General features: G+C 44.3%; 1 protein-coding gene across 1 annotated transcript in view; it reads right to left on the bottom strand.

Annotated features, from left to right (window-relative positions):
* Positions 1-26,240, bottom strand: part of LOC124263883 (lysosomal alpha-glucosidase-like) — a 30,181-nt gene extending 3,941 nt beyond the window's left edge. Inside the window, exons 1-19 of the mRNA XM_046698609.1 lie at positions 26,146-26,240; positions 21,629-22,500; positions 21,091-21,248; positions 20,463-20,625; positions 18,841-18,937; positions 17,518-17,756; positions 16,370-16,498; positions 14,698-14,808; positions 14,108-14,221; positions 13,213-13,300; positions 12,909-13,026; positions 11,910-12,046; positions 11,292-11,501; positions 10,745-10,874; positions 10,210-10,294; positions 5,393-5,574; positions 4,873-4,957; positions 3,301-4,007; positions 2,011-2,287 (exon numbers count right to left, since the gene is read on the bottom strand). Of these exons, the coding sequence (XP_046554565.1) occupies positions 2,011-2,287; positions 3,301-4,007; positions 4,873-4,957; positions 5,393-5,574; positions 10,210-10,294; positions 10,745-10,874; positions 11,292-11,501; positions 11,910-12,046; positions 12,909-13,026; positions 13,213-13,300; positions 14,108-14,221; positions 14,698-14,808; positions 16,370-16,498; positions 17,518-17,756; positions 18,841-18,937; positions 20,463-20,625; positions 21,091-21,248; positions 21,629-22,474 (3,876 nt within the window). The 5' untranslated portion in view covers positions 22,475-22,500; positions 26,146-26,240. The remainder of the gene's footprint in view (positions 1-2,010; positions 2,288-3,300; positions 4,008-4,872; positions 4,958-5,392; positions 5,575-10,209; positions 10,295-10,744; positions 10,875-11,291; positions 11,502-11,909; positions 12,047-12,908; positions 13,027-13,212; positions 13,301-14,107; positions 14,222-14,697; positions 14,809-16,369; positions 16,499-17,517; positions 17,757-18,840; positions 18,938-20,462; positions 20,626-21,090; positions 21,249-21,628; positions 22,501-26,145) is intronic.
* Between the last annotated feature and the right edge of the window lie 337 nt (positions 26,241-26,577).

The raw sequence follows: 26,577 nt of genomic DNA, 5'->3' as shown, positions 1-26,577 counted from the left end.
CCATCAAAATGGGAGGGAAAGTATGGGGCGAGTCAATATATATCCCTCAGCAACCCAAACCAGCGAAGCGTGGTGCAGGGATGAACACAGTGACTGTAGCGGTGATAATCGCTACATACGGTAAAACCACCACCAATGTGATACCACCACCGATAAAATTGAGGAATTTATTAACACCTACACCATGAGAAAAGCAAGCGTGATTTCTAAGGCTCATTAGGCTAGAGAATCCGACACTGCCACTGGTGAGAACTGTCTGGCCAAACCGAGCACGCTCCGTGAGTGTTTGTCCAGCTGATAGTGGCGGATGAGCGTGCTTTCGGTCGGCTCCAGATAGCCGCTGAGCAGATCTCCTCAATGGGCAGTGCGCGGTATGCTTTGATGTAGCCACTGCCCTAATAGAATGAGCCTTTAAACCCTGAGGGATGGTTAATCCTTTGTAAAGAGTAACTTTCGAACAAATGGCAGAGACAAGCCACCTAGATATGGTCTGCTTGTTGGCGGAAGACCAACCTTGCCACCGCCATAACAACAGAACAGCTGCTTATCTTTCCTGATAGCAGCCGTTAGTTGATATAAGCCTTGAGAGTCTTCACGGACATCTAAGGCGTGAGCACGCCCGAAGAGAGGTACGGACGATGGAGGCTGAGTGAAAGCTGGCAGTTCGATAGGCGCCGTTATATGAAAGAAGCCTGCGACCTTAGGGCCGGTAGGAGTCTGGCAACCCGAATACTGACTCTGTCTTTGTGAAAGACAGTCAGAGCAGGATCGCTGACATCGCATGGATATCACCTACCGCCTGCCAGGCGTTACCGCCACAAGAAAGGCAGCCTTCCAACTTAACAGCTGGAGTGAAAGAGGCGACAGATCGTGAAAGAGAGGACCGGACATCAATCAAGAGCGATTGACAAGTCCCGCGGGGGACTAATCCGCCCGGACAGTCGGACGGATTCTGTCCACGCCTGCTAAAAGCTGTACTGAGAGGGTGCTGCCCCAAAGAGAGCACCGTCGGCAGGGATATGGAAGGCAGAGATTGCCGTGGAGTAGCCCGGATAGTAGGCGGCGGCTAAACCGGCTTCTAACCGAGACTGCAAGAACTCCAGTACTTCAATTACAGTTGAAGAAAAGGGATCAAGAATCCCTCTGCCGACACACCAGCGCGCATAACAGGCCCATCTATCCTCATACTGAGCGTTTGTCCGAATCCCTCCGAAGCCAGAATTGTGTCTGCAACTGGTGCAGGAATTCCTTCAGCGTGGAAGCGATTCGGACAGAGAACCAGGCCACCCACTGAATCCTGGGATTCGGTCGCGGCTCCGTTCTGGGATAGTAAGTCGGTCGAAAGGGTAATAGTACAGGAGGCTGAGCCAGAAACCTGAGTAGTACGGAAACCAGCTTTGAGCCGACCAAAGGGGTGCAAGGAGCACAAGAAGTCGAGCTGGTTGGGTGGCAAGCTGCAAGAGGACTTTGGGAATCAGGGGTAGTGGCGGGGAGCATACACAGAACCCTGTCCGTCCAATCGAGCTGGAAGCGTCTTGGGCGATGGCTCTCCGGATCCGGTATCCGAGAGCAAAAACCCGAATCTGGTTCGTCCCCCAGATGCAAACAGATCCACCTGGAGCGACCCGAACAACTGGGAGATAGCCCGAATATCCCCGATGGAGCATCCCTTTGCGTGTGGGGCCAGGATCACGGACGAGAGAGTGCATCTGCTTTCGAGCGTTGTCGCCCTGGGGAGATAAACAGGCATTACCCGTATGTCGAACTGGTGGCACCAGAGCAGAAACTGCCATGCCTCCTGCAGAAGAGGCGGAAACCGTGCAGCCCTGCTTCAGGATGTAGGTCATTGCCGTCTGGTTGTCCATCTCGAGGCGGACCACCGCGGCCTTGAACCTGCTCGAAGTCGTTTGAACACCAACCTGACTGCTCTCAATTCTAGCACATTGATGTGCAGTTGCCCTCGCTCTGTGACCACAGGCCTGAGACCGACCGACAGAGCCCAGCCCCCACCCTGTGAAGGCGTCCGTCTGAATTGAGAGATCTGGCGATGGGATGTCCAAAGGGAGCCCCTTGGATAAATTCCCTGCCAGTGTCCACCACCGTAAATGAGGAATTAGCCACCCTGGAGTGTGGAGAATCAGCTTCGTAACCCTGGGTGTGGACCCACATTCGAGCTAGAGCCTGCTGAATGGGTGCATCCTCAACCCAGCGCTTCGCCAAAGCGATGTCCACCGTTGCGCCATGTTGCCTAACAACTGGAGCCAAGTCGAGCTGAGGCCCTGGGGAACTTCGAGGGTGTAACACAACTCTCTGGACTTTGGTGGCCGGTCCGGGAGACAGGAGACTATCCCTCGCGCTGTCTCGAATCTACCAGCTCCCAAGAACACCAGATCCTGGGTGGGAACCAGTTCTGATTTCTTGAGGTTGATAATCCAGCCCAACTTGGTGAGAATACTCATCACAGCAAGTGTCGCCTTCGACTCAAGTGAGTGGCAAAGCGCCTGAAGGAGCCAATCGTCTAGGTGCGGGGTGACAGCACCTGCCCTGTGACCTGGCTACCTGAGCTGGAATTAGCATGAGTTTGGTGAACACCCTTGGCTGTGGAAATGCGAAGGGGAGTACCGAAACTGATAGCACCTCCCGTCGAAGGAAAACCTTAGGTATTTCCTGAACTTCGGGGTGCATAGGGACATGGAAGTCTGCGTCTTTGAGGTCGATTGGCGTGAGCCAATCTCCCTTCTCCACAGGCGAAATCACCCGAGCGCAGTGTTTCCATCTTGAAGGGCGGTACCTCTAACATGTCGTTCAGACCTTTGAGGTTTAGAATAGGTCTGAACCCTCCGTCCTTTTGGTGACAAAGGAAATAAGTTGAGTAAAACCCAGCATTTCTTGTCCCACAGGAACCACCTCTATGGCTGCCTTGTCCAGCAGCGACTGGACCTGACGCCGCGAGCACTTCCGCCTTCTCTAGGGCAGCCGGCACTGGAGTGCAGCGGATCCCGGAGAAGGGGGTGGGTCTCGCTTCCACTGTGGCAAGTGGCCTTCCCTGAGTGTGGACAGGACCCAGGGATTGGACGTGACTTTTTCCCATTCCGACAGGAAGAGGGAAAGTCGACCACCCACAGGGATATGTGGCAGGAGACATTGAATACCTGACTTTGGCAGTACTCCGACTGCTTGGTCTGGTACCAACAAGGGCTCCGGAGGAATTATAGCTGGGAAGCGGGGCTGACTTCCCCTTCCTCTGAGAAGGCTGGTGGGCGCCCGTGGCCTTGCCCTTGCCCCTGCCTCTGCCCTTACCCCTCCGCTGACTGCAAGGGCTGAGCCCATTTAACAGATTCCTTCGCCCGGCAGAAGGATATCTTGGAGGAGACACAACCGGGGCCTTGGCCCGAGGCGTGTGAGAGCTGTTCCAGCAGGGGCTTAGAGTCCTTGAAGGTTGAGACAGCCTCCAGCCTCCTCCGGACTACTGTAGCTGCCCGGGGAACAGGGTAGAACCCATCCCGAATGGCAGCGCCAGCAGAGCCTGTTGCGTGGCAGGCGAATAATACCGCCCGCGAGGAAAGCCACAGGCGGCGGAGGCCCATCACCGCCGACATCATTTGGCAAGCCGACGACCTGATAGAATCGCGCGCCAGATGTGACTGTACCTCCGTTAATTGCTTAGCCAAGGTGGAGGGAGACGAATCTTCCTCCACCCCACCCACATCCAGTAGTTGCCTCTGCAACACCGAGATGTAGGCGGAATGGATCGTCACTTTGAGGCATTGAACCGCATTGCGGTATTGCTCTTCAAAGGATCGATAGGCGGATTTAAACGCTGTAGCGTTAGTCGTGAACGGCGGAAGCCGGCGACCTTGCTTGGCTGAAGCCATAGAATTACCCGAGCGACTCCCCCAGGGCTTACGGATGCGTAAGCACAATGTCGTCAACCACTGGGGGATTGTAGAGAACAAGCCTCCCCATGAGGTACCGACGGTCCAAGTTCTGGCAAATCGAACCTGGACCTGGTACCACAGAGGAGGGGTTGATTACTTCAGACAAGACTGAGGGTAATATCACGCAGCCTTGTGTCCCCACCTTGGTGGGAGCAAAAGCCTCCCTGGGGGCCGAAACTCCCTGAGGGTCGGGTGCCAGTACTGGCCACTACCTGGGGCAGGACAGAGCAATCACGCTCCATTACCTGCCTCAGGGGCGCACCGAAAGCGAAACCAAAGGCGTGCCCAACTCCTCCGACCCTCATCCTCCTCCATAGCCTCCTCGAATCGATCCTCAATGAGTGAGGTCTCTGTTTCCAGAGAGCTCTGAGGGATCATCGAGGGGTCTACAGAGAGGGACAAAGGCTCGAGACAGAGCCTCCATACATACAGGATTTGACTCTATCTCACTCATGCGGCTCTCTTATTAAGTAGCTTCTTGGACCATGCAATGCAACCTACGACCCGGCGACAGCATGAAAAGTGAGAATCTGAGGTACACAACCAGAGTTACCTGCTCTTGGCTGTAGGGGGCCTCACGAGGGGCCCTGTAGGGGGTAGTCTCACCACACATAGCGAGTTTTTGTTTGGTAAAATATTTTATTGAAATATTGTTACAACTGTCGTAGGCTTTTAAAATGGACATTTTAATGCTTATATGTACCCCAAGGAGGACTTCTTCTGAAAAAGAATGTGAGAATACACAAATATTTAATGCTACTATGGTGAGTATTATCCAATGATTATGATATATGTAATGAGTAAACATATACATGGGCATTTATATAGCCCTGTAGTCCATCCCATCTACATGCATGCTCAAAGCGCTTTACAGACATCCTAACACACCCCAGCCCTAACAGACTCCAGCCCAGGAGAGATGTGACCTACCCACAGAGTCTCCATCGTCCCAGTACAGCTCACCCTTGGCAAACTGGTTGCGGGGCATTGCTACTACCAACCAGAAGTTATTCTTTCGACTGTGAAAGAAAATCAAAACAATACAAGTAGGTTTACACAAAAATATTGAATGTGATATCACATTATAGCACTGAAAACAACTGAAGATGGGGTATCATGAATTCAAACCTATAACGAGAACATCCTTGCTAGGCTCAGGGATGAACCTACACACAGAACAATTACAGTACTTTAGACTCCAGGGCCCTTATTCTCAAAACGTTCATAGCCCAAAGAATTCGTAACTTTGATCGTAGCCATTGTGTTAATAATGGGCTTAAGAAGTTCATAGGGATACAAATGTTTAGAGAATAGCTAGCCAGGCCCCACACTGCATCAATCAAGTCAGTGCATATAAATGCTTTTGAAGGAGCATCCTTTCAAATCCTACCTGTATTATTCAAAGCTCCATATCACTAATCTAATTAAGTTGAGAATACGTAGCAAACTAATACCTCTGTGTTGTTGTGAGAGCTGGCTCCTGCATTGGGATGATGTAGCCACCCCTGAAGTTGAGGTTGATGAAGTTCATGGGTGCGGGGAGGTTGAAGGTGCCGCCAGTGTCAGTCATCCGCCTCCCATTAGAGAAGTAGAACCATGTGGAGCGAGGGAAGTATGCAAGCACACTGGTCACATTCTGAGAAAATATCAGAGAGAGAGAGGACGACATGAACTCAAGAGAGCGTGAAAAGGATCAAGACATCCGAATAGTGGCAAAACCGAGCCTACAGAAGAGAGGTGAGGTGAGCAAAATGGGGTTTAACATCTCGTACTTAAGAAAATTTTGCTCATATGATGACGTGCATGTGTGTGTATGTGCGGCTGCTTGTACTAGCCCAGACTTAAGCTGGTTTTATAGTGAAAGCTCACTGAGATACCATGCCGCAGTGAAGCATGAATTCCTCTCTTAGACACATTATACTGACTCTGAGCCGACCAGTCCTTGTTGTACCCATTAATGCTGAGTGCCAGCATCTTTTCGTATGATGCCCGCGGGGATGGAACCCGCGACCTTCCACTCTCCGTGCGGATATCTAACTATAAACCACGGAGGCGGTCCCACAGAAGAGAGGCAACATGAACACAAAGGACTAACAGCATGAAATATTATCCACAATGTAGAATGTTTAGAAACTCATGAATAAATGAAATCTGTTTCTGCATGGCACTTTAGATAATGCATACTTGTAATTTAACCATAACAATTCAAGGCAATCTACACTTAACAGCACTATGGATGAGGAAAAGGGATTCAAGTAGTAAAAGGCGGCAAGGTCTGTGTAAATTTTTTATAGTCAACAGATACCACATCAAGTTTGGTTCTGTTAGTCATTTAACGCACTGGTCCAGTTTAGCTGGTGAGGCTATATTTCTGAATTATGACTCCAGACAGATTACTGAAGTACCCTACACTACAGAGACCCCTTCTGGTTTCATAGACTTTTTAGGAAGGTAGAGGACATGCAATTCCTGATGGGATGTAAACCATGGACATTCAGGCACTGTGTCCCCATGTACAAAGTTACTGTTAGCAAACTGACAAGCACTCCACCCTGCTACATATGTGTATTTTCATATGTTTATTGAAACAGTAAATAATAAAGAAAGCTTGGGAAATAGTCTCATGCTGGTAAGCTGCCCTTGATAATAGCAAAAGATGGCCATGCCTCCATTATTGGCTGTTCCTGTCCGATCTCACCTATTCCTTTCCATCCTATCCTTCCATTCCTATTCCATTCACCCTTCCTTCCTCCCTCTTCATTCCATCCACTCTTCCCCATTATGTCCTCCGTCCATTTCCACCATCCATTCTTCCCTATCCATTATATTCCCCCTTCCATTTTCCTGTCCATCCATCTTCATCTGTTTCATTCCATTCTTTCCATTTCTTTCTTTATATCCACAAGGCTTTCCTGTGTTAAAATACCTATTTCCTCTCCTTTCTTCTCCATTTAGGGCTCCTTGTCTCCCTCCAGTGCAAGAACTCCTTTCAGTTAAGGTCTAGTCCATCAAGTCAATATTTCCTTCCATATTTTTCATGTCCTTTCCTTTCTTTATCTTATATCTACAATACTATATTTCTGTCCCTAGATATTTTTCTTTCCACCTTTATACCACTGCTGTGTCCACCATACCCTTCCACTATTTCAGTTGTATACCCCTTCCCCCACCTTTTTTGGCAGTGTGCCTTCTGTTGTCTATGCCTTCCCTGCCCTACTTGGCTCTATGCCTCTCCCTGCTGGAGTAAGGCGGCGGTGTGCCTCCTGCCTACCGGCTGTTGTGTGCCTCACTGCCCGGCCGGCGGATGTGTGCCCGCTCCTGTTGCCTGCCGGCGGCAGCTGGCGGCCACCTGGCGGCTGGCTGACGGTGTGCTCCTGCCCGGCCGGCGGCGGTGTGGCGCGCTGCGGGCTGTGTGCTGGCTACGCGGCTTCCGGCGACATTGCTCACTTCTGCCGGCCGGCGGCTGTGGCTCCGCGCTGCCAGGCTGTGGCGGCTGCGCCTGCCGGCGTGTCCTGCCCTGCCGGCGGCTGTGTGTGTGTCCGCAGCTGCCGGCGACGTGTGTCCTTGCCTGCCGGCGTGGCTGTGTCCCCTGCTGCCGGCTGATGCAGCCCATCGCAGCTGCCGGCGGATGGCGTGGCATCGCTGCCGGCGGCTGGCCGTGGCGGCCACCGCCGCTGCCGGCGTCGGTGTGGCCTCCTGCGCCTGCCGGCGGCTGTGTGGTGCTCGCCAGCCGCTGCCGGCGATGCCCCTGCACCTACCAGCGGCTGTATGTGTCTCATCCTGACCCTACCAGCAACCCAGTGGCGCCTCCCCTGCACCTATCAGCAGCTGTATGCCCTGCATCCACCAGCAGCTGTGCCCTCTCCCTGCCTACAAGCGGGTTGCACCTCCCTGCCCTACCAGCAGCAGGTATGCCCTTCCCCTGCACCACCACCGGCGGCTGGCCCGGCGTGGCATGTCCCACCTACCAGCTGGCTGTGCCCTTCCTGCCCTACCAGCGGCTGGCCATGTATCCCCTGCCCCTGCCGGCGGCTCTGTCACCTCCTGCCCTCCAGCGGCTGTATGCCCCGCCTCAGCGGCTCTATGCCAGTCCCCTGCCCCACCAGCGGCGGTATGCCTCCTGCCCTACCAGCCCGGCTGTATGGCCCTCCTGCACCTATCAGCGGCTGTTATGCCCTTCCCTGCCCCCACCGCCAGCGGCGGTGTGTCCCCTCCCTGCGCCTACAAGCGGGTGTTTGCGCCTCCTGCCCCTATGATATGTAATGAGTGAAAGCATATGCAGCGGGGCGTACTTATATAGCCCTGTAGTCCATCCCATGCATACCATGCTCATGGCGGCTTTACAGACATCCTAACACACCCCAGCCCTAACAGACTCCAGCCCAGGAGAGATGTGACCTACCCACAGAGTCTCCATGCGTCCCGGTACAGCTCACCCTTGGCAAACTGGTTGCGAGGGCATTACTTTACTTACCAACCAGAGAGTTATTCTTTAGAGCTGTGAAAGAAAATCAAAACAATACAAGTAAGGTTTACACACAAAAATATTAGATGTGATATCACATTATAGCACCTGGAAAAACAACTGAAGATGGGGTATCATGAATTCAAACCTATAGTAGAACATCTTTACTAGACTCAGGGATGAACCTACACACAGAACAATTACAGTACTTTTAGACTCCAGGGCCACTTATTCTCCAAAGCGTTCATAGCCCAAAAGAATTACCGTGTACTTTGATAATGTAGCCATTGTGTTAATAATGGGCTTAAAGAAGTTCATGGGGATACAAATGTTTAGAGAATAGCTAATGGAGCCCCACACACTGCATCAATCAAGTCAGTGCATATAAATGCTTTTTGAAGGAGCATCCTTTCCGATCTCACCATAATAATTATTCCAAGCTCCGCCTCCACTAATCTAATTAAGTTGAGAATCGTAACAAAACTAATACCTCTGTGTTGTTGTTGTTGAGAGCTGAGCACTCCTGCATTGGGATGATGTAGCCACCCCTGAAGTTGGGGTTGATGAAGTTCATGTGGGTCTTGAGGGAGGGATGAAAGGTGCCCGCCAGTGTCAGTCATCCGCCTCCCATTAGAGAAGTAGAACCATGTGGGCAGAGAGTATGCGAGCACGCTGGTCACATTCTGAAAAATATCAAGGAGAGAGAGTGACGACATGAACTCAAGGAGGCGTGAGAAAGGATCAGGAACATCGAGATAGTGGCAAAATGAGCCCACAGAAAGGTGAGGTGAGCAAAAATGGGGTTTAACATGCGTACTTAAGAAAATTTTGCTCATGTATATGATGGCGTGCATGTGTGTGTATGTGCGGCTGGTGGCTACTAGCCCAGACTTAAGCTGGTTTATAGTGAGTAGCTCACTGAGATACCATGCCTTGAAAGTGAAACATGAATTCCTCTCTTAGACACATTATACTGACTCTGGGCAGACCAGTCCTTGTTGGCTGCCGTAATGCTTTGTGCCAGCATCTTTTTGATTTAGATGCCCGATGGAATGGAGCCGACCTTCCTCTCTCGTCGCGGATGCTCTAACTACTAACCAGCGAGGCCAGTCCACAGAAGAGAACTATGAACTTACAAAGGACTAACAGCATGAAATATTATCCACAATGTAGAATGTTTAGAAAACTCATGAATAAATGAAATCTGTTTCTGCATGGCACTTTAGATAATGCATACTTGTAATTTAACCATAACAATTCAAGGCAATCTACACTTAACAGCACTATGGATGAGGGAAAAGAGGATTCAAGTAGTAAAAGCGGCAAAGGTCTGTGTAGGGCACCATGATTAGCAGATACCACATCAAGTTTGGTTCTGTTGGTCATTTAGCACTGGTCCAGTTTAGCTGGTGAGGCTATATTTCTGAATTATGACTCCAGACAGATTACTGAAGTACCCTACACTACAGAGACCCCTTCTGGTTTCATAGACTTTTTAGGAAGGTAGAGGACATGCAATTCCTGATGGGATGTAAACCATGGACATTCAGGCACTGTGTCCCCATGTACAAAGTTACTGTTAGCAAGCTGACAAGCACTCCACACCCTGCTACATATGTGTATTTTCATATGTTTATTGAAACAGTAAATAATAAAGCTTGGAAATAGTCTCATGCTGATACAAGCTGCCCTTGATAGTAGCAAGAATAATGGTAAGTGTGGCATAAAATTTACCAACTTAATGGTGACTCAAAATGAGCCCAATGACACATGATGGGATCTCCAGTTATCCCTCTCGTATCTTACCTGTTCCAGAGCTGGGGAGATCATGAGAGCTGGTCCCCACATGAACTGCTTGTCAACAGAGTACGAAGACTTATCCTCAGGGAACCTGGGAAACAAAGGGTGAGGTTACTACATCCACCAAAATATACCTGTTGAGGCATCCATATTCCCATTCAACTTCACAGCCTACCCTCATGGTAGTAAACATACCATCACTCAATTACTCAACTGGCATTACAGATGTGTTAGCAGTTTAATTCATCAGTCAAAAATATTTCAGCCTGAATTGTGGAGGTTTGCATATCATTAAATGGGTCTAGACCATACAATCCAGTGATTGACACCACAATCATTTGTGTATTTAAAAGTAGGAATACATGCACCAAGTCTGGAAGCCTGACCACATGATCACATTAATTACCTGACACCTAATTCTGACAAGTATGGCATCTTGACTCTGGGTACTAACAAGCCAATTGTAAGAATGACAACCAGAGACAACAGCATGTCAGAGGAGGCTTAACGTATTTATACAGATAGCATATTTGTAACTTACTCCATGAAGGAACTGGCCTGGCTACTGTTTCTCCCATAATGTGGGCTCTTGAAGAACAGTGTGTAGAGATAAGGCAGGAGGGAGTAGCGTATAAGGTATACTGCACTCCAGTGGAGTTCAGCAGGGACTCACTGAAGGCGGTTGGGTCTTTGGTCCTGAAAATACAGGTCAATGTTTCATTTTCATATTTTGTGTGTTCATTCCATGGGTCTTTGTCTTGTGTCCATTCACTATGTTTTGTGGGTCCTGGGATGTCCACTGCTTCCAACCTTCTTATACCACCCTTTCCTTGTGTACCTCACTGTGTGCTGGTTCTTCCACCTTTGGCTCATGCCTTCCTCATGCCTTCCTGGCCTGTGTCCACGCTGTTATGCCGGCTGTGTCCATGGCAGCTGTGTCTTGTCCGCATGGCTCTATGCCGGGTCGCGTCGGTGTCGTCGCATGCTACCGGCGGGTGTGGTCCACGCTGTGTCGGCTATGCGGCAGCTCGGTCCACGCTGATACCCGCTGTATGGCCTCCACTATGCCCCATTCCACTATGCCTCACGCTGGTCGCGGCTCCATGCCTGGCAGCTGTATGCCTTGGCGATGTGGTCGCATGCCTGGGCGGGTGTTTCCTTTTCCATATCCATGCCACCGGTCCACGCTGGCGCATGCCGGCGGCTGTATTGACACAGTGCCTCATTTGTAGCATGTCTGAACCCACAAATGTCTGAACCCACCATGGGTATCCCAAACATGTTAAAACTTAGGATATCTGAAATGTGAACATGCTCCCTTAGCTTCTTGGAACAATCCAATCAAGGTCTATATTTTTAACTTTGAAGTTCATTTAAGTATGAGTGACCAAATCATCTGATCTTTCAAATCATTCCGTAAATGTGCAAAACAGAAACACTGATTGTAATTATTGCAATTGCTCAGGTACATATATCACAGAAAATATGTTATTCATTGTTAAAATAGATAGGAACTAGATTACCTATAGTTTACACATTGCACCTGAAACAGGTGTAGTTTGTTCACAGATTACTAATAATTTTAGCCCTGTCATTTTAGATGATGTGAAATGACTGCTGTAAAATTCATCTTTCTCCCACAACAGAGTATCCAGGTTAGTAAACACCGGTCTTGGTTAACAAACAGCCATTAACTCCCCACTCACCTGAGATAGACTTGTACATGTCATAGTACTGGGCATCATTGTCCCCGGTCCAGTGACCCCCATAATGACCCTGACCGGGAAAGGTAGACCGGGATATTATAAACGGCCTCTTTCCAGGCCTGGCTGCCCGGAGAGCTCTGAAATAGACATTCCACATATTGGGCAAGGAGAAATGGGGTTTTAAAGTTTGAGATTGTTGCACTCATATACATGATATAGCAACATGCCCGTATGTGTATGGATGCATGTACTTGTCAGGTTTAAGGCTTGTCTAAAGTGCTAGCCGACTGGATCCAGTCTTTGTTTTACTTCCTTAATGGCGAGCACCAGGCAGGGTGCAACAAGTACCATCTTGTACTGTATCTAGATATTATGTGGCAGGGGGATCAAATCACCAATCTCCAGCTCTCTTGGCAGACACTTATCAACATACACCTATACACCAAGCAGGCAAACTTACAGTGAACTTTGAAGAGGTTAAAAAGGTTTGATGTCCAAAACAAAAATTGAATTACGGACTGATATGGTTGAGACAAATTGGCTGCACTGTAGACTGAATTAAACTGGGTAAAATTCATCATGTTCATTAAAATATTTTCTGGGTCCAATAAGAACCATCTATCACACCCGATACTCTATATTTAGTGGAAAATTGATTGTCATATTTTTCAAGCCCCAAGAACCATTTTCCTGGATCCATGTTATAAGCGACCCGTGAAGGTCCAGGTTAGAATATTGATCTTCAGTAATCCATGCTTGTCCTAAGAGGCGACTAACGGGATCGGGTGGTCAGGCTGGCTGACTTGGTTGACACATGTCATCGGTTCCCAATTGCGCAGATCGATGCTCATGCTGTTGATCACTGGATTGTCTGGTCCAGACTCGATTATTTACAGACCGCCGCCATATAGCTGGAATATTGCTGAGTGCAGCGTAAAACTAAACTCACTCACTCACCCATGTTATAAACTTTGTCATGTGATAGACGTAGATACATACATGTTCGTAGCATAACTTTCCCCCAGTCCATATAGGTTGTGGACATTGTAGGTGCGGGACAGATACTGCTTCCCCGAAGCACAGATGGTAGTAGACTTCAGCGAACCACCTTTAACTCCTGAAATAAAAGGCCAAGGTCATGTTGTAAATATTGACAGATATTAAGTGGACTCTTCATGATCAGTCAAAATTATGATAGACATGGACATCTTATTATTAATACACTGCCAAGTTAAAGCAATACCATCCATGACATATTTTTACAATCTAAGACAGAGTGAAGTTGACTGTGCAGTAAACTGACCTGGCAGGTAAGGAGGGTTTTCATATCTGTCTGTCGATGAACAGCCTGTTGTAGATCCGTCTACAAAGTTGCTGATCTCATTCATGTCCTGTAGATATGAAGTTGGAATGACAATGACTGAGGTAGCCAATTAGTCTGTTTTCTAAGATGCTTCGGTGAAAGATCAAAGGCGCCGACAGTACTTTATCAGACGATAATGTGCACTTTTTGCATTACATCACAATGTATTGGCGTCATTGCGCCATTCTTGTCTGCCCCCTCGTAATCGAACACTTTGCATTATGTCACAATGTAACCGACGTCACGATGCATGTCAGTTGTCAGTGGCTCGTACAGCCTCCTACAGTAACCTACTCTGTTGCATCCCGTTTCTTTTTCTGCAGTTGCTTCACTAAGCTAACCTCACTGGTGGAAACATTACGTTTATGTTTTCCGATGGATAAAATGTCTCAGTTCGACTCACAATTTTACAGCCACACGGTAACGTTTGCAATGTTTACATTCCCACAATGCAACTGTGGAATGTCGCTTGACAAGGCAGCTTCATCTAGATGTACTGATCTAAACTTACATTGGTAGTAGAATTAACGCAAGCGTCCTCGTGCTTTAACTATAATAGTTCAGGGCGAAAGTGTGCTTTATTACACTTTACATGGTGGTAGAGCGAACTGTATTTCTTAAATAATATGTGTACAAAAATCTTCAGAAAGTGTTTAACATTATCACACATCAAACATAACAATGACCAAACTTATTTGGCATGCTTAGTTATCCAAATATGTTATTTCATAATTTTTTATTCAGTTTATTTTATCAGTTCACTATCACTGAATTCAATATTATTTGGTAAATAAATACCAGTGACAAAACCAACAGCATGATATTGTTCACTTACAATCCACATGCCATCGAACTTCACTGAATCCTGGAATGTTTTCACCAGAGTGGTCCAGTACTCTACAGCCTGTGGGTTGGTGAAGTCGGGAAACACTGTCGGACCAGGCCACACCTACATGAGAGTTAGTGAGTGAGTTTTACATCACTTTTAGCAATATACCAGCAATATTACAGCTGGGGAGACCAGGCCCCGATTTCTCGAAACAAACTTAAGTTTTTACTCAAATTTCAAACTGAGTTGGACAATTTGAAACAGATGAATTTTTAACTCAACTGCATGTTTTAAATAAAAATGCCCAAACAACTTAAGTAATCTATCCACCAAACTCAAATTGTCCACTATGTTTGAGTTTAATATCGATTTTAGTTCATTCTGGGAAATGCATTTTCTCAAATTTGAGCAAAAACTCTAACTTAAGTCGAAACTCAGACTTAAGTTTGTTTCGAGAAATCGGGGCCAGATATGGGCTTCACACATTGTACCCATGCAGGGAATCAAACCAGTCTTCTGCATAAAGAGCGAACATGTTAACCACCCGGCTACCCAAGCAACATACATAATCACTATAGTGAGACTGCTGTACTCACTCTTCCTACAAGTGGTTTATCGTCGGTGTTGTTGATGAAGATGTTCATGGAGAGTCCCAGGTCATAGGGATGGTAACTGCCTGGCTTCTGGGTGCTGCTTATACCAGGGTCCTGGAAACACAATGTTCAGGTGCCACTGTACACAGCAACATTACACGAGGACTGTCATAGGACCATGTTAAGGTATGGGAGTTACAGTCATCTTAGCACCTAGATCACTTAGTACAATGGCACGAAGGAATCCTACATGTCAGATACCATAATTACAGATACAGTCATCTTAGCACATAGATCACTTAGTACAATGGCACGAGGAACCTACATGTCAGATACCATAATTACAGATACAGTCATCTTAGCACCTAGATCACTTAGTACAATGGCACGAAGGAATCCTACATGTCAGATACCATAATTACAGATACAGTCATCTTAGCACCTAGATCACTTAGTACAATGGCACGAAGGAATCCTACATGTCAGATACCATAATTACAGATACAGTCATCTTAGCACATAGATCACTTAGTACAATGGCACGAAGGAATCCTACATGTCTGAAACCATAATTACAGATACAGTCATCTTAGCACCTAGATCACTTAGTACAATGGCACGAAGGAATCCTATATGTCAGATACCATAATTACAGATACAGTCATCTTAGCACCTAGATCACTAAGTACAATGGCACGAAGGAATCCTATATGTCAGATACCATAATAACAATTTAACATCAACAGAGTGGTTACTAGTTTGAACTAGTTTCTCCTCTTTCGAAACAGCCCTGAGATTTCAGACAGCAACTTGACCTGGTCAGGACATATCAGGGATCATTGGTCATAAATGAGTAAATATTTAAAACATTCAGATCCAAAACATTGCGAAACACTTGAACAAAAATTAAGAACACAAACAGAACTGAACTTAACAATCCAGTTAAATGTAAAATCTTTGAAGGGTCTTTAGAAGTGAAATGCATAAGAAAAGCAAGATTTATGGATGTCAACTTCATTCACAATATAGAAGTTGACATCCATAAATCTTGCCTTTCTCAGTTAAATGTAATTTTCACCATGATCATTCCACCACCATTACCACAGCTGCCACGATCATCAAGGTTACGAAGTTTTCAAAATACCGGTTTTCGATCAGCGTACCGCAAAATGTATTGTTTTCATGTCTGAACCGGCTAATACCGGTAAACCGGTTATAGTGCGCAGTCCTACTAAGGTGAGGTGAGGTGAAATTGGGTTTTACGTCGTTCTTGAGAATATTTCGCTCATATGACGATGTGCATGCACATGTATGTGTATGTGCGGCTGCTTGTACTAGCCCAGACTTAAGCTGGTTTTATAGTGCTAGCCCACTGAGATACCATGCTGCAGTGAAGAATGAATACCCCACTCAGTCACATTATACTGACTCCGAGCCGACCAGTCCTTGTTGTACCCATTAATGCCGAGCGCCAGGCAGGGACCAACAAGTACCATATTTTAACGTCTATTTGGTATGACTCGGTCGGGGATCGAACCCGCGACCTTCCGCTCTCTCCGGGCGGACGCTCTAACCACTACACCACGGAGGCGGTCAGTTCATTTTTTCTGTTTGTCATTGTTAATGAGTTTCTATTACTTTATGTATATGTTTCTATTACAGTATGAGGTCCTACCACAATCATCATGTAGTGTTTGCCCTGGGAGTGCAGTGTGTCTACCAAACCCTTCTGGTCTCCGAACTTGGGTGATGTTGTGAAGTCTTTCATGCCGTCCATGTAGTCAGCGTCGTTCCACTGAATATCCTGGCAACAAACAAGGAGTGAGTGAATTCAGGTTTGGCTCCTTTGCAAAAGCCTATCAATGTTATTGTCGGGGAAGCGTTTGAAATTAACATCGGTCCTTAGGCCCGAAGCCGACTGAAAACCATTTGGACCCACAGCTTTTGTTTTGTCGGTCCTCATGGCCGACGGATCTTTCATCCCTTAGTAACTGAGAGTATTATTTCCATTATAAAATATAGAGCCTATACATTCTGATCCGGACCCACAACTTTTTATGGTTCTGGGTCCTCAGGGCCTGCAGCTTTTCAGGGTTAAGGGCAAACACTGGGTGGGGGACACCAGATGTGGGCTTCATTGCACCTGTGTAGGTAATCAATTTCAGACCACTGACATGAAACACCAGTGCTTAAACTGAAGGCTTCCCTAGCATTCAATAACCAGGTAAAAGATTACAAGCAGAACATACCTGGAAGAATCACCACATTTATTAAGACTATATTATCAATAATCCTATTGAAAGCTGCACAGTGTAAGGGAGGTAATTTTCAGTTTCAAAGTGGTTGCAGATGAGTCTCTTGTGGCCAATCATTGTCCTACTTTGATTGATACCAATGATTTACAATGAGAAGTGAGAGAGGGAGTGAGTTTTATGCCGCACTCAGCAATAATCCAGCTATATGGCGGCGGTCTGTAAATAATCAAGTCTGGACCAGACAATCCAGTGATCAACAGCATGAGCATCGATCTGCGCAATTGGGAACCGATGACATGTGTAAACCAAATCAGCGAGCCTGACCACCCGATCTCGTTAGTCGCTTCTTACGACAAGCATGGGTTACTGAAGATCAATTCTAACCGGATATTCACGGCTTACAAAGAGAAAATAATGTTGACATGTAGTAAAGAATAGTATGAGGGACATAACCATTGATCAGATTTACTAAAAACATCCTCAAATGCACAAAATATGACATTTAAAACTAACATGCCAAATGTAATACTACTTGGATGTGTAATCTGCAACTAATTACAACTCATACCTGCGGCATGCCAGCCTTGGTGAGTTTATTGGCAATGTCCTGGGTTTTCTGTGCCGTGGTGTAGCCCCACCGACACTGATGGTATCCCATACTCCAGTACGGAGGCATGAATGACCGACCAATCATCTCTGTGTACTGACTGACAACGTCTGCAGGTGATGGACCAAGGAAGATGTAGAAGTCCAGAACTCCGCCTATTGTTCTCCATGTGATGGCTGGGCTGGGCTGTAGGACCGCCTCTGGTTAAATCGTGAATGAGATTAATACAATTCAAATTCTAGAAAAACTAAAATATCATGTATTTCTTCATAACCACATGGTTTAAACTGAACATGCAATTCTCAAGCAATCACTGAATATTTGTGTTGAGAGCTAGAATTAGTTTCAAAGGAAAATGCAACCAAGAAAGCCCTAAAGATATACACATTCAATGATGCATTCCTTTTGTTTATACAAATGTCTTAACCACATAATACAGGTATAGAACATTTTCCAGAAGTCACTTTTTGCTGCCATAGTAATCATGGTAATGCCCACGAAGGAGTTTTAACTGATTGAGTTAGTACTATGTCCCTGGAATCAATTCAGTCATGAGTCTACACAAATCTTGTCAGTTACATGTATTATCATTCTCAAGAGTAAAAGATCATCCAAACAGTCGTATTTGAGAAGGTGATTTTACATGTGCTTTCTGACATGTTTCACACACAGTTTGAGAAGGATTGCAACAAGCAGAGGAACAGAGCAATTAGCATGACAGTATCACACAATGAGGATACAGACCCATCTTTTGGTGCTCTCATCAATGCCCCTAATGATCACAGAAATCAGGAAAAATGACAGGGAGTGAATGTGCTGTGTATAACCTGGTCCTAAACAGTGAGTGAGTGAGTATGGTTTTACACCGCTTTTAGCAATATTCCAGCAATACCACGGCAGGAGACATAAGAAATGGGCTTCACACATTGTATCAATGTGGGGAATCGAAACCAGGTATTCGGCGTGATGAGTGAACGCTTTAACCACTAGGCTACCCCACCGGCCCTGGTCCTGAACAGTATCTGAGTCACAGTTTACTCATGTCATATCATTTCAGCCTGTGAGAGGGAAGCTATGGTGATGGTTGTTCAACCTACAATCATATCTAATCATTTGGTATCCTGATGACTAAACAAGGGCCCTAAATGACGAGTGAATCTAGGATTCTGGATGCTGAAAGACCCATACAGTCGACTCATATAGTACATGGAACAATCAGTGCACTACCATGTCTCCACTAAATGTTTATGTCAATAACGTCAATGTTTGTGTGTTGTTACAGACCCATAGCATTGCTGTTGAGCAGTAGGACTCCATGGCTGTTGGTATCATTCTCCATCATCAGGTAGAAGGGGTGGGACCCATACAGGTTGGTGTCCTCCTGTAGAGAGAACAAGCATTGTCACTAATGTGACATAATCCCCTGCCGCAAATTATCAAATCAAACTTATAAAGTAATGAAAGTTTAAGATGAAGTTAAATGTCAACAAAAACATGACCAGTCAACCTCTCTTGATATCTTGCTCTTTAGTTGTTCAAACACACACATGTTTCAAGACTGACTTTGACCTTGACATGAATGTCATAGTGTATGAAATATGCACAAATAGTACTAAAGAAATTGCTTATTGAAAAACATTCAAGGGAAGTCTTGAAAGTCTATGAAGAAAATCCAGTGAACCGTTTTTGAAATATCTTGCTGACAATTCAGGTTAACATGCTGAAATCTTCAAAGTGTCTCTTTGACCTTGAAAATTAAGTGAAGGTCACCAAAATCGACTGGGCCCTGTGCCTTCCCTGGATGAAGCTTGGTGTCAAATATGAAAAACCTCCTGTGAAAGGTTCTTGGGGTATCTCGCTGACAAGCATAACATGCAGGTCAATATGCTGAAATCTTCAAAGTGTCTCTGTGACCTTGAAAATTATGTGAAGGTCACCAAAATTGACTGGGCCCTGCGCCTTCCCTAGATAAAGCTTGGTGTTGTATATGAAGAAAATACAGTGAATGGTTCTTGAGATAGCTTAACATGCAGGCTAACATACTGAAATCTTCACAGTGTCGCCATGACCTTGAAAATTATGTGAAGGTCACCACAATCGACTGGGCCCTGGCCCTTCCCTAGACAAAGCTTGGTATAGAATAGCTTAACATGCAGGTAAAACGTTAAAGTCCCCTTGTGACCTTGAAATGAAGGTCAAGGTCACCAAACCTGACTTGGACCTTTCTTATACTGTGATGAACCTAGGTACCAGAAATTTATTTTCTTTTTGCAGTCACTACCCTGCATCATTTGTTTTTAAATTTCAAAGTTATGGGATACAGAAACACATGGGTTAGAGGGAACTGTGAATGTTATGAATTATAGCCAACCAGAAAAAACTAATGAATAAGCATGATATAGGGGTTGACAATCTCTGTGTTGAAAATAGTGGGCCTGGTATCAGGATACAATGTTACACCATAATGTAGTTACACCTAACCACATCACAAACCATTTGACTGAACAAGCACCTGCTATCTGCTGGTGACCTGTGCAAATATCCTGGATATTAGGAGGTTGTAGTATATCATGTGATGTCACAACTGTATCTATTTGCATCATTAGTAATAGTATTGTATCTTCTAAAAATATGATTAGATAAATATGAACATAAATCAATAGCATGTTTACAAATGGCGAATTTTCATTTGAACATGTCACACTCAAACTTGACATTCAAAATAACTCTGAAATTAAACCCAATTCACTGGTCTAAGTGAAACAAACACATTATTGTGAAAGCAGACGACATATTAACATTCAGGAAGGTTCATTCAGTACATGACCCTGTGAACAGTAAGCAGCTTGCACCTACTACATGAAGGACAGATAGAGTTAAGATTCTTTCAATGTGGAGAGTCTTACATCTGGAGGCTGGTCTTTGTTCCAGAAGACAAAGTTGGTCCAGTTGACACTGTGCATCAGGGTGTCGCGGTGTTCACCGAGCCCGTAGATGAACGTGGATGGCAAGAAGTAGGACAGCTGGAGGAACTGGTCAGTGAACATGAACGCTCCAGTGGTGTTAATCCTAGCAGGGAGAAGGGAGAGATCAAATGTTGGCAGCATTAGAGATATATTAGGGAAGGATGAGAAAACTGAACTTCTGGTGATAGTGGAATATTTTCAAAACAAATTTCATAGTTCCTTGTGAAACGACTCGGATTATCAAAAATGTTCACTAATGACATGAATATGGAATATGTGGAGTACTGCCCAAGTGTGCTGAGTATCATGATTGATATATTATCTATATATTTCACTTTAACAACAGTAAGTACAGTCTGTAATGAAACTAGAAATGATAGTGGTCCTAATATCAGAAATTACATATTAAGGGGTTCCCAGATTCAAATACCACGGGCAACATCCTCAAAGAACACAGGCCCTTCCTCAATCTGAATACTGAATATCAAATGAGATTTCTGTTTTATCAACATGATCAAGTAAAATTATGTACTGGAGAGAGAATGTTAGCTACATAATATCAACATACAGGGGTGTGTTACTACTCTTCCTAGTGACGGTCAGGTGGAACGGCTGGTTCTCTCCTGGAACCTGGACGCTGTACATGTTATTGTCTATGTTCTCTCTGGGCACCGACTTCGGTCTCGGCATCGGTACCTCCCATCTAGCCTCTGCAGGATCACTAATCTAATGGTAGGAACATCAGAATATGGGAAACAGTTGGGAACACCTTACATCCATATATTTCTAAAAAGTCTATTTTGATCATACTAAAGTTGATTTTTCTTTAACTGTTTAAGTTTTACTTACTGTACAAGTCTTCTCTGAACAGATATGTGAGATTTAAGTGGTTACCCTGATTAATGAGCTACCAGAACTCAAAGATATGGTAAGAAGTTCAAGTCAAAGGCTCTGGGTCTCATCTAGACTTAGATATATTAAACATTGTTAAATGTGAAAAACCATTGAAAACAATTTTAAAGTTATTGAAAAATGTTTCCTATAAAAACGTGCCATGGTTCACAACTGTTGAGTATTTTTTCAGCCTGCTCCAAGGAATATCTTACCTTGATACGCAGTCTATATTGTGTTTCATAGCTGATTTCCATCTTCAGTTCCGCCACATCCCTCGGGTAGTATGTGGGAGTGGTTCTCTTCAGCGTTACCTTCATCTGTGATGGTGATTCCATGTTTTGGTCGATGACGTTGTACCCATCATAGTTCCGTGGATAATAACAGTCAGGAACACTCATCGTGACACCTGATGAAGAACTGTTTCCATGACTACCATCAGCCCTCCCCCAGCAACATCCCCGAGCAGCACAGGAAGCTGCTGAGGTAGACTGTTCAGGATGGCAGTCAAATCTCTGATTTTCAGGGAGAATGTCACACTGTTTTGTGGATGTAGAGGCATCCTCTTCTATAGTTTTCATAAATTTACTGTGAAGAATTGTTTCCACGTCTCCCTGTATATCAGCAACAATATTGTCAACTCCAACATGCTCCCCAGTGACCTTAAAGTCAGGATTTTTTTCTTCCACGAACAGAATATTTCTTTCATTTTGAATCTTCGCAACAAGAGACTGAACATGGTATGGGTTAGATTCTAATGAATCGCCTTTACCTTCATTCTCACGGACATCATCAAAGCTTGTGTCCAAGTCATCCTGAGTAAACTGGTCAAAAGCAGAGGTATGCGGTTTGGTCCAGCCAAAACCAGTGTTTGTCCACCAGGTGGAGTTGGTGAGGTGTGAGTGGCAGAATGGGGGTGAAGTGAAATGCATGGTGAGGATAAATCCCCCAGCGACTATCAGGAGCACCACACAAATCTCAGCACGGTCACGGAGAGTGAACCCAGTAGCTGGCTTCCTCTCGTGGTCATCATGCTCGTCCTCAAGTTTCTTGTATTTCATGGCTGCAAACTGAGATGATCAACTCCCTGAAAATACAAAACCAATATGTCCAATTTCTAAATATGACATAACTTAGCATTTATTTCATTATGATGATAAGGGTTTTCTGATCACACATGTACAGTTTTTCACTAATCAAACTTATGACTCCTTGAACTGACAAGTTAAGAAATATTGTCAAACCTAAACCTAATCCAAAGTACCCTAGTCATTATGCCATTAACATGCTTAAGGTAAAATAAAACAACAACCCCATAATAAACTTGAAAAGCAAATCTTAAATGCAAATGTGAAAAGAAATACCCGGTTTTATCTTTTAATTCATTTGCACTGAACTCAGTTTTCAGTGTCACAGGTTAGCACTTGAACTGCTTAGGCCAAATAAAAAAAATGTTGTTGTTCCGATTACACGTCTTTAGAATTTAGGTAGGTAGGTAGGAATTCTTTTTTTTTACATTTTTTTAAAAGTAAAGTATGAACTAATAACACAGTTATCAATGTTTACTTATTCATTCAAACAAGCTTGTGGCCATCTTGTCGACTTTCTCTATCAGAATGACCCATGTCCATTGGTGCCGGACAAAAACAATGGTATCTGAAAGCTTATTTTATTCATACCTCTTAAAAGAACTAGGGTCGGCACCAGAATTCAAGGGTCGGTCAGGTAATCGGAACCACAACATTTTTTTTTAGGCCTTACCTATCCCACCACCTTTGAAAACTAAGCAATAGGCCTATAACAGGTACTGCGACTTTATTATTATAGGATATTTATATAGCGCACATATCCTGGCAACTAGTGCATGCTCAAGGTGCTGAACACTCTGTTCTAATGAATTACAGAAGTAGAAGTCAGGCATATATGTGAAATATCGGATCCTTTTCTATGGTAATGAGATAATAGAGCAGCAAAATAGTTGATGCAGCAGTGCCAAATTTGATTCTATTCTAAAACAGTATTGTCAAGGACAAATGACAGATGGATCGTAAGTATAACAACTCAACATTCTACACCGACTGTGCACTGGTTTGTTGTGTGTGTTATACTTAGAGAATATTTATTCATGTGATCCCCTGCACGTCTTTTCTAAATGAACTAACGGGACCCGGTTTAGGTAGACACATGCCATCGTACCCCAACTGCTTAGATCGATGCTCATGCTGTTGATCACTGGATTGTGTGGTCCAGACTTGATTATTTACAGACTGCTGCCATATGGCTGGAATATTTCTGAGTGCTGCGTAAAACTAAACGCACTCACTTTTCTAAAGAGGGCTGTGGGGTAGCATATTGGCCGAACCATTCACTCGTCATGCGGAAGATCCAGGTTCGATTCCCCACGTTGATGCAATGTGTGAAGTGGTTTCAGTGCACATAAGCATGATAACAATGATAACAAACTTTGAGAGGGATGAAAACCATTTTGATGGGCATGTGATGGAGGGAAAAGACTTGAATACCCAGGTTTTCCCAAAGTCATGCAAATTAATGACATTTATTTTATTCATCATTGCATATTGCTTGGTTTGCTTGCTTGCTTGCAAAGCTACAAAACACTAACACCAAAGCACACCAATGGTGTGCATTAGACATTTCCTGTGCCTGGTGCATGTTAATTGTTTAATCAAAGATTGGGTTATGATAAATCCAGGTCTGATGTGATGAATGTATATTCTAGAATATGCATGTAGCAGTGAAGCAGGAGAGAAATGGTCAGTGGAGTTGCAAAAAACATCATCATATTCATCATTGCATACATCATCATACTACATTCATTCATTTTAAAATCACTGTTACCTTTCACAATGGATTTTTCAAAGGAAAATGTTCTTATAAAAAGCTTCACTAAAGCAGATGGAAAATACCCATTTGTACAGGTGCTTATGTAAATACAAGCACTGTTCAAAGTAAAAGACAATAATATGTTAATTGATTGCTCATTGTTATCTAACTGAATGGATTTTTTTCAGAAAACCATGGACAGATTGAACAGAGATTTCATGTGTGCTATCTGACCAGTTATTAAAACACTGAAGTGAAACACCCAACACAAACTCACATGGTCATTTGAAAAACTAACATGGGTTATAAAATCCCAAAATGCTATCTATATTTTAAAACATAAGATTGTTACAATGACATCAAACATAAAATAACTTTAACGTAAAACATATGGGGCAACATGAACGTCGCATTTCTACTACCAACGTAAGTTTAGATCAGTACATCCAGATGAAGCTGAGTAGTCAAGCGACATTCCACGATTGCATTGTGGAAATGTAAACATTGCAAACGTTACCGTGTCGTTGAAAACTTGTGATCGAATTGACACATTTTAACCGTCGTAAAACATAAACGTAACGTTTTCACCAGTGATGCTAGCTGTGTGAAGCAACTGCAAACCAAGAAACGGGAAGCAACAGAGTAGTTTACTGTAGGAGGCCTTACGAGACGTTGCTTACATTGTGACGTAATGCAAAATGGTTCGATGACGAGGTGGCACACTAGAATGGCGCAGTGACGGGATGATGTCATTCAATTGTTACGTCATCAAAAAACTATACCTTTATTGTCTGATATTGATAATGTATTTTTTATTTGATTGTTCTAACCGCTAGGCATCTTAGGATTAGTTTGAACTGAATCACTTGTAGATTTGTTGAAAATGTGTGTATCGTTGATTGCTAGTTTCTGGCTTAGTTTATGAGAATATGCACACAGTAATCTTAATATCTGTGTACAAAACAATGCCTATCAGAACAGAAAATACAATTTAAATTGGCAAATTATGATGTTTGGTGACAACATACTTCAACTGTTATATTTTCATTACCAAGTTTGTTATCACCTGTTGCTGTACCTGAAATCTCTGAAGGGATACTTTTGACCTTTTATTGTGAATGATACAATGTTCACCCTTTTAAGCTGTGTTGTTTCCCTTTATTGGTTGACCTTTGAGAACTTGAGATCACTTTGTGTTTCACACCAGGATCTTTATGTGTATCTTTCAGTATATTTTTTCTTTCAACCTTATCAATATATGTGCTGGAATGTAAAACCCACTTCATGTTTCTCATGTTTTTCATCAGCCCTCCACCAGTGACACTGTGTCCGGTTATAATCATATAACGAGTTATATGTCTTAGTCAAAAAGTGTTTTTCTTCCTAGCGTCTTGTACTGTTGTAGTTGAGTCCCTGAAAACAGAATCTATTCCACCTATGCACAACCCTTAAGCTTACGGCAGTACGGTACTCATGTTCTGTCACAGCCCGTATCGGAGGAGAGAAAGATTCTCCAAGTTTATCTGCAGCGGTTTATGCTGAATTTTTTCGTTGCAGTTAGAACAAATTAACATTTTCTGTAGGGTCATATGTTTACAAGCATATCAATATGATGCGAGGAAAACCGATTCGTCACCTTTTACTGACCATTTGAATCTTCAAAAAGAAAAAAAAGACGATCGCTGACATAGCAAGCAAGAGTAGAGACCAACACCTTCTCCGACGCCCAATGGTATCCTGTTTATTAACGAATCTAAAGTGAGCGACTAAACGATCTACTTTCCCATTGCCATCATCATTGTTACACCACGATTATAACAGGTCAGCTATTTTTGTTTCCTCTTACAGCTCGTTGAGATATTTAAAAAAAACCCCGAAGGTATCTAACCTTTACTGTGGGTGTCACATCAGCTGATCAGATAGTGTTATCGTTTCAGCTGAACGACGACCAATCTCTTGTTTATCTCGGAAGTCATGTGCTTCTTCCGCACTTGCGCACTGAGAAGCGAGTTCAGCGACACTCGGGCCCATTCGGCTTGCTCCGGTTACGGGTCGATGAAGAGCGTGAATTTAAAATATGAATGCAAATTCTATCTCATAACCATTGATATTATATTCTGAACATTGCGTGAAAAGGATGTAATAAATGGCAAACGTAATTAATTAATAATGAAATCAATTAGGTATGTATGACGAACGCAACATTGACCCTCAGAACTGCGAAATAGTTTATTATATACTCTCATCTGGAGGCATGTAACTATATGTGAGAATCCTCGTTAATGATTTTTCTTCCGCCACTCAATACCACCCAGCCACA

The sequence above is a fragment of the Haliotis rubra genome, unplaced genomic scaffold, assembly GCF_003918875.1.
Source record: "Haliotis rubra isolate DU_JTF1 unplaced genomic scaffold, ASM391887v1 Scf9, whole genome shotgun sequence".
NCBI classification, from domain to species: Eukaryota; Metazoa; Mollusca; class Gastropoda; order Lepetellida; family Haliotidae; genus Haliotis; species Haliotis rubra.
Note: the sequence above shows the minus strand (reverse complement) of the source record. Positions and strands in the feature narration are given on the sequence as shown.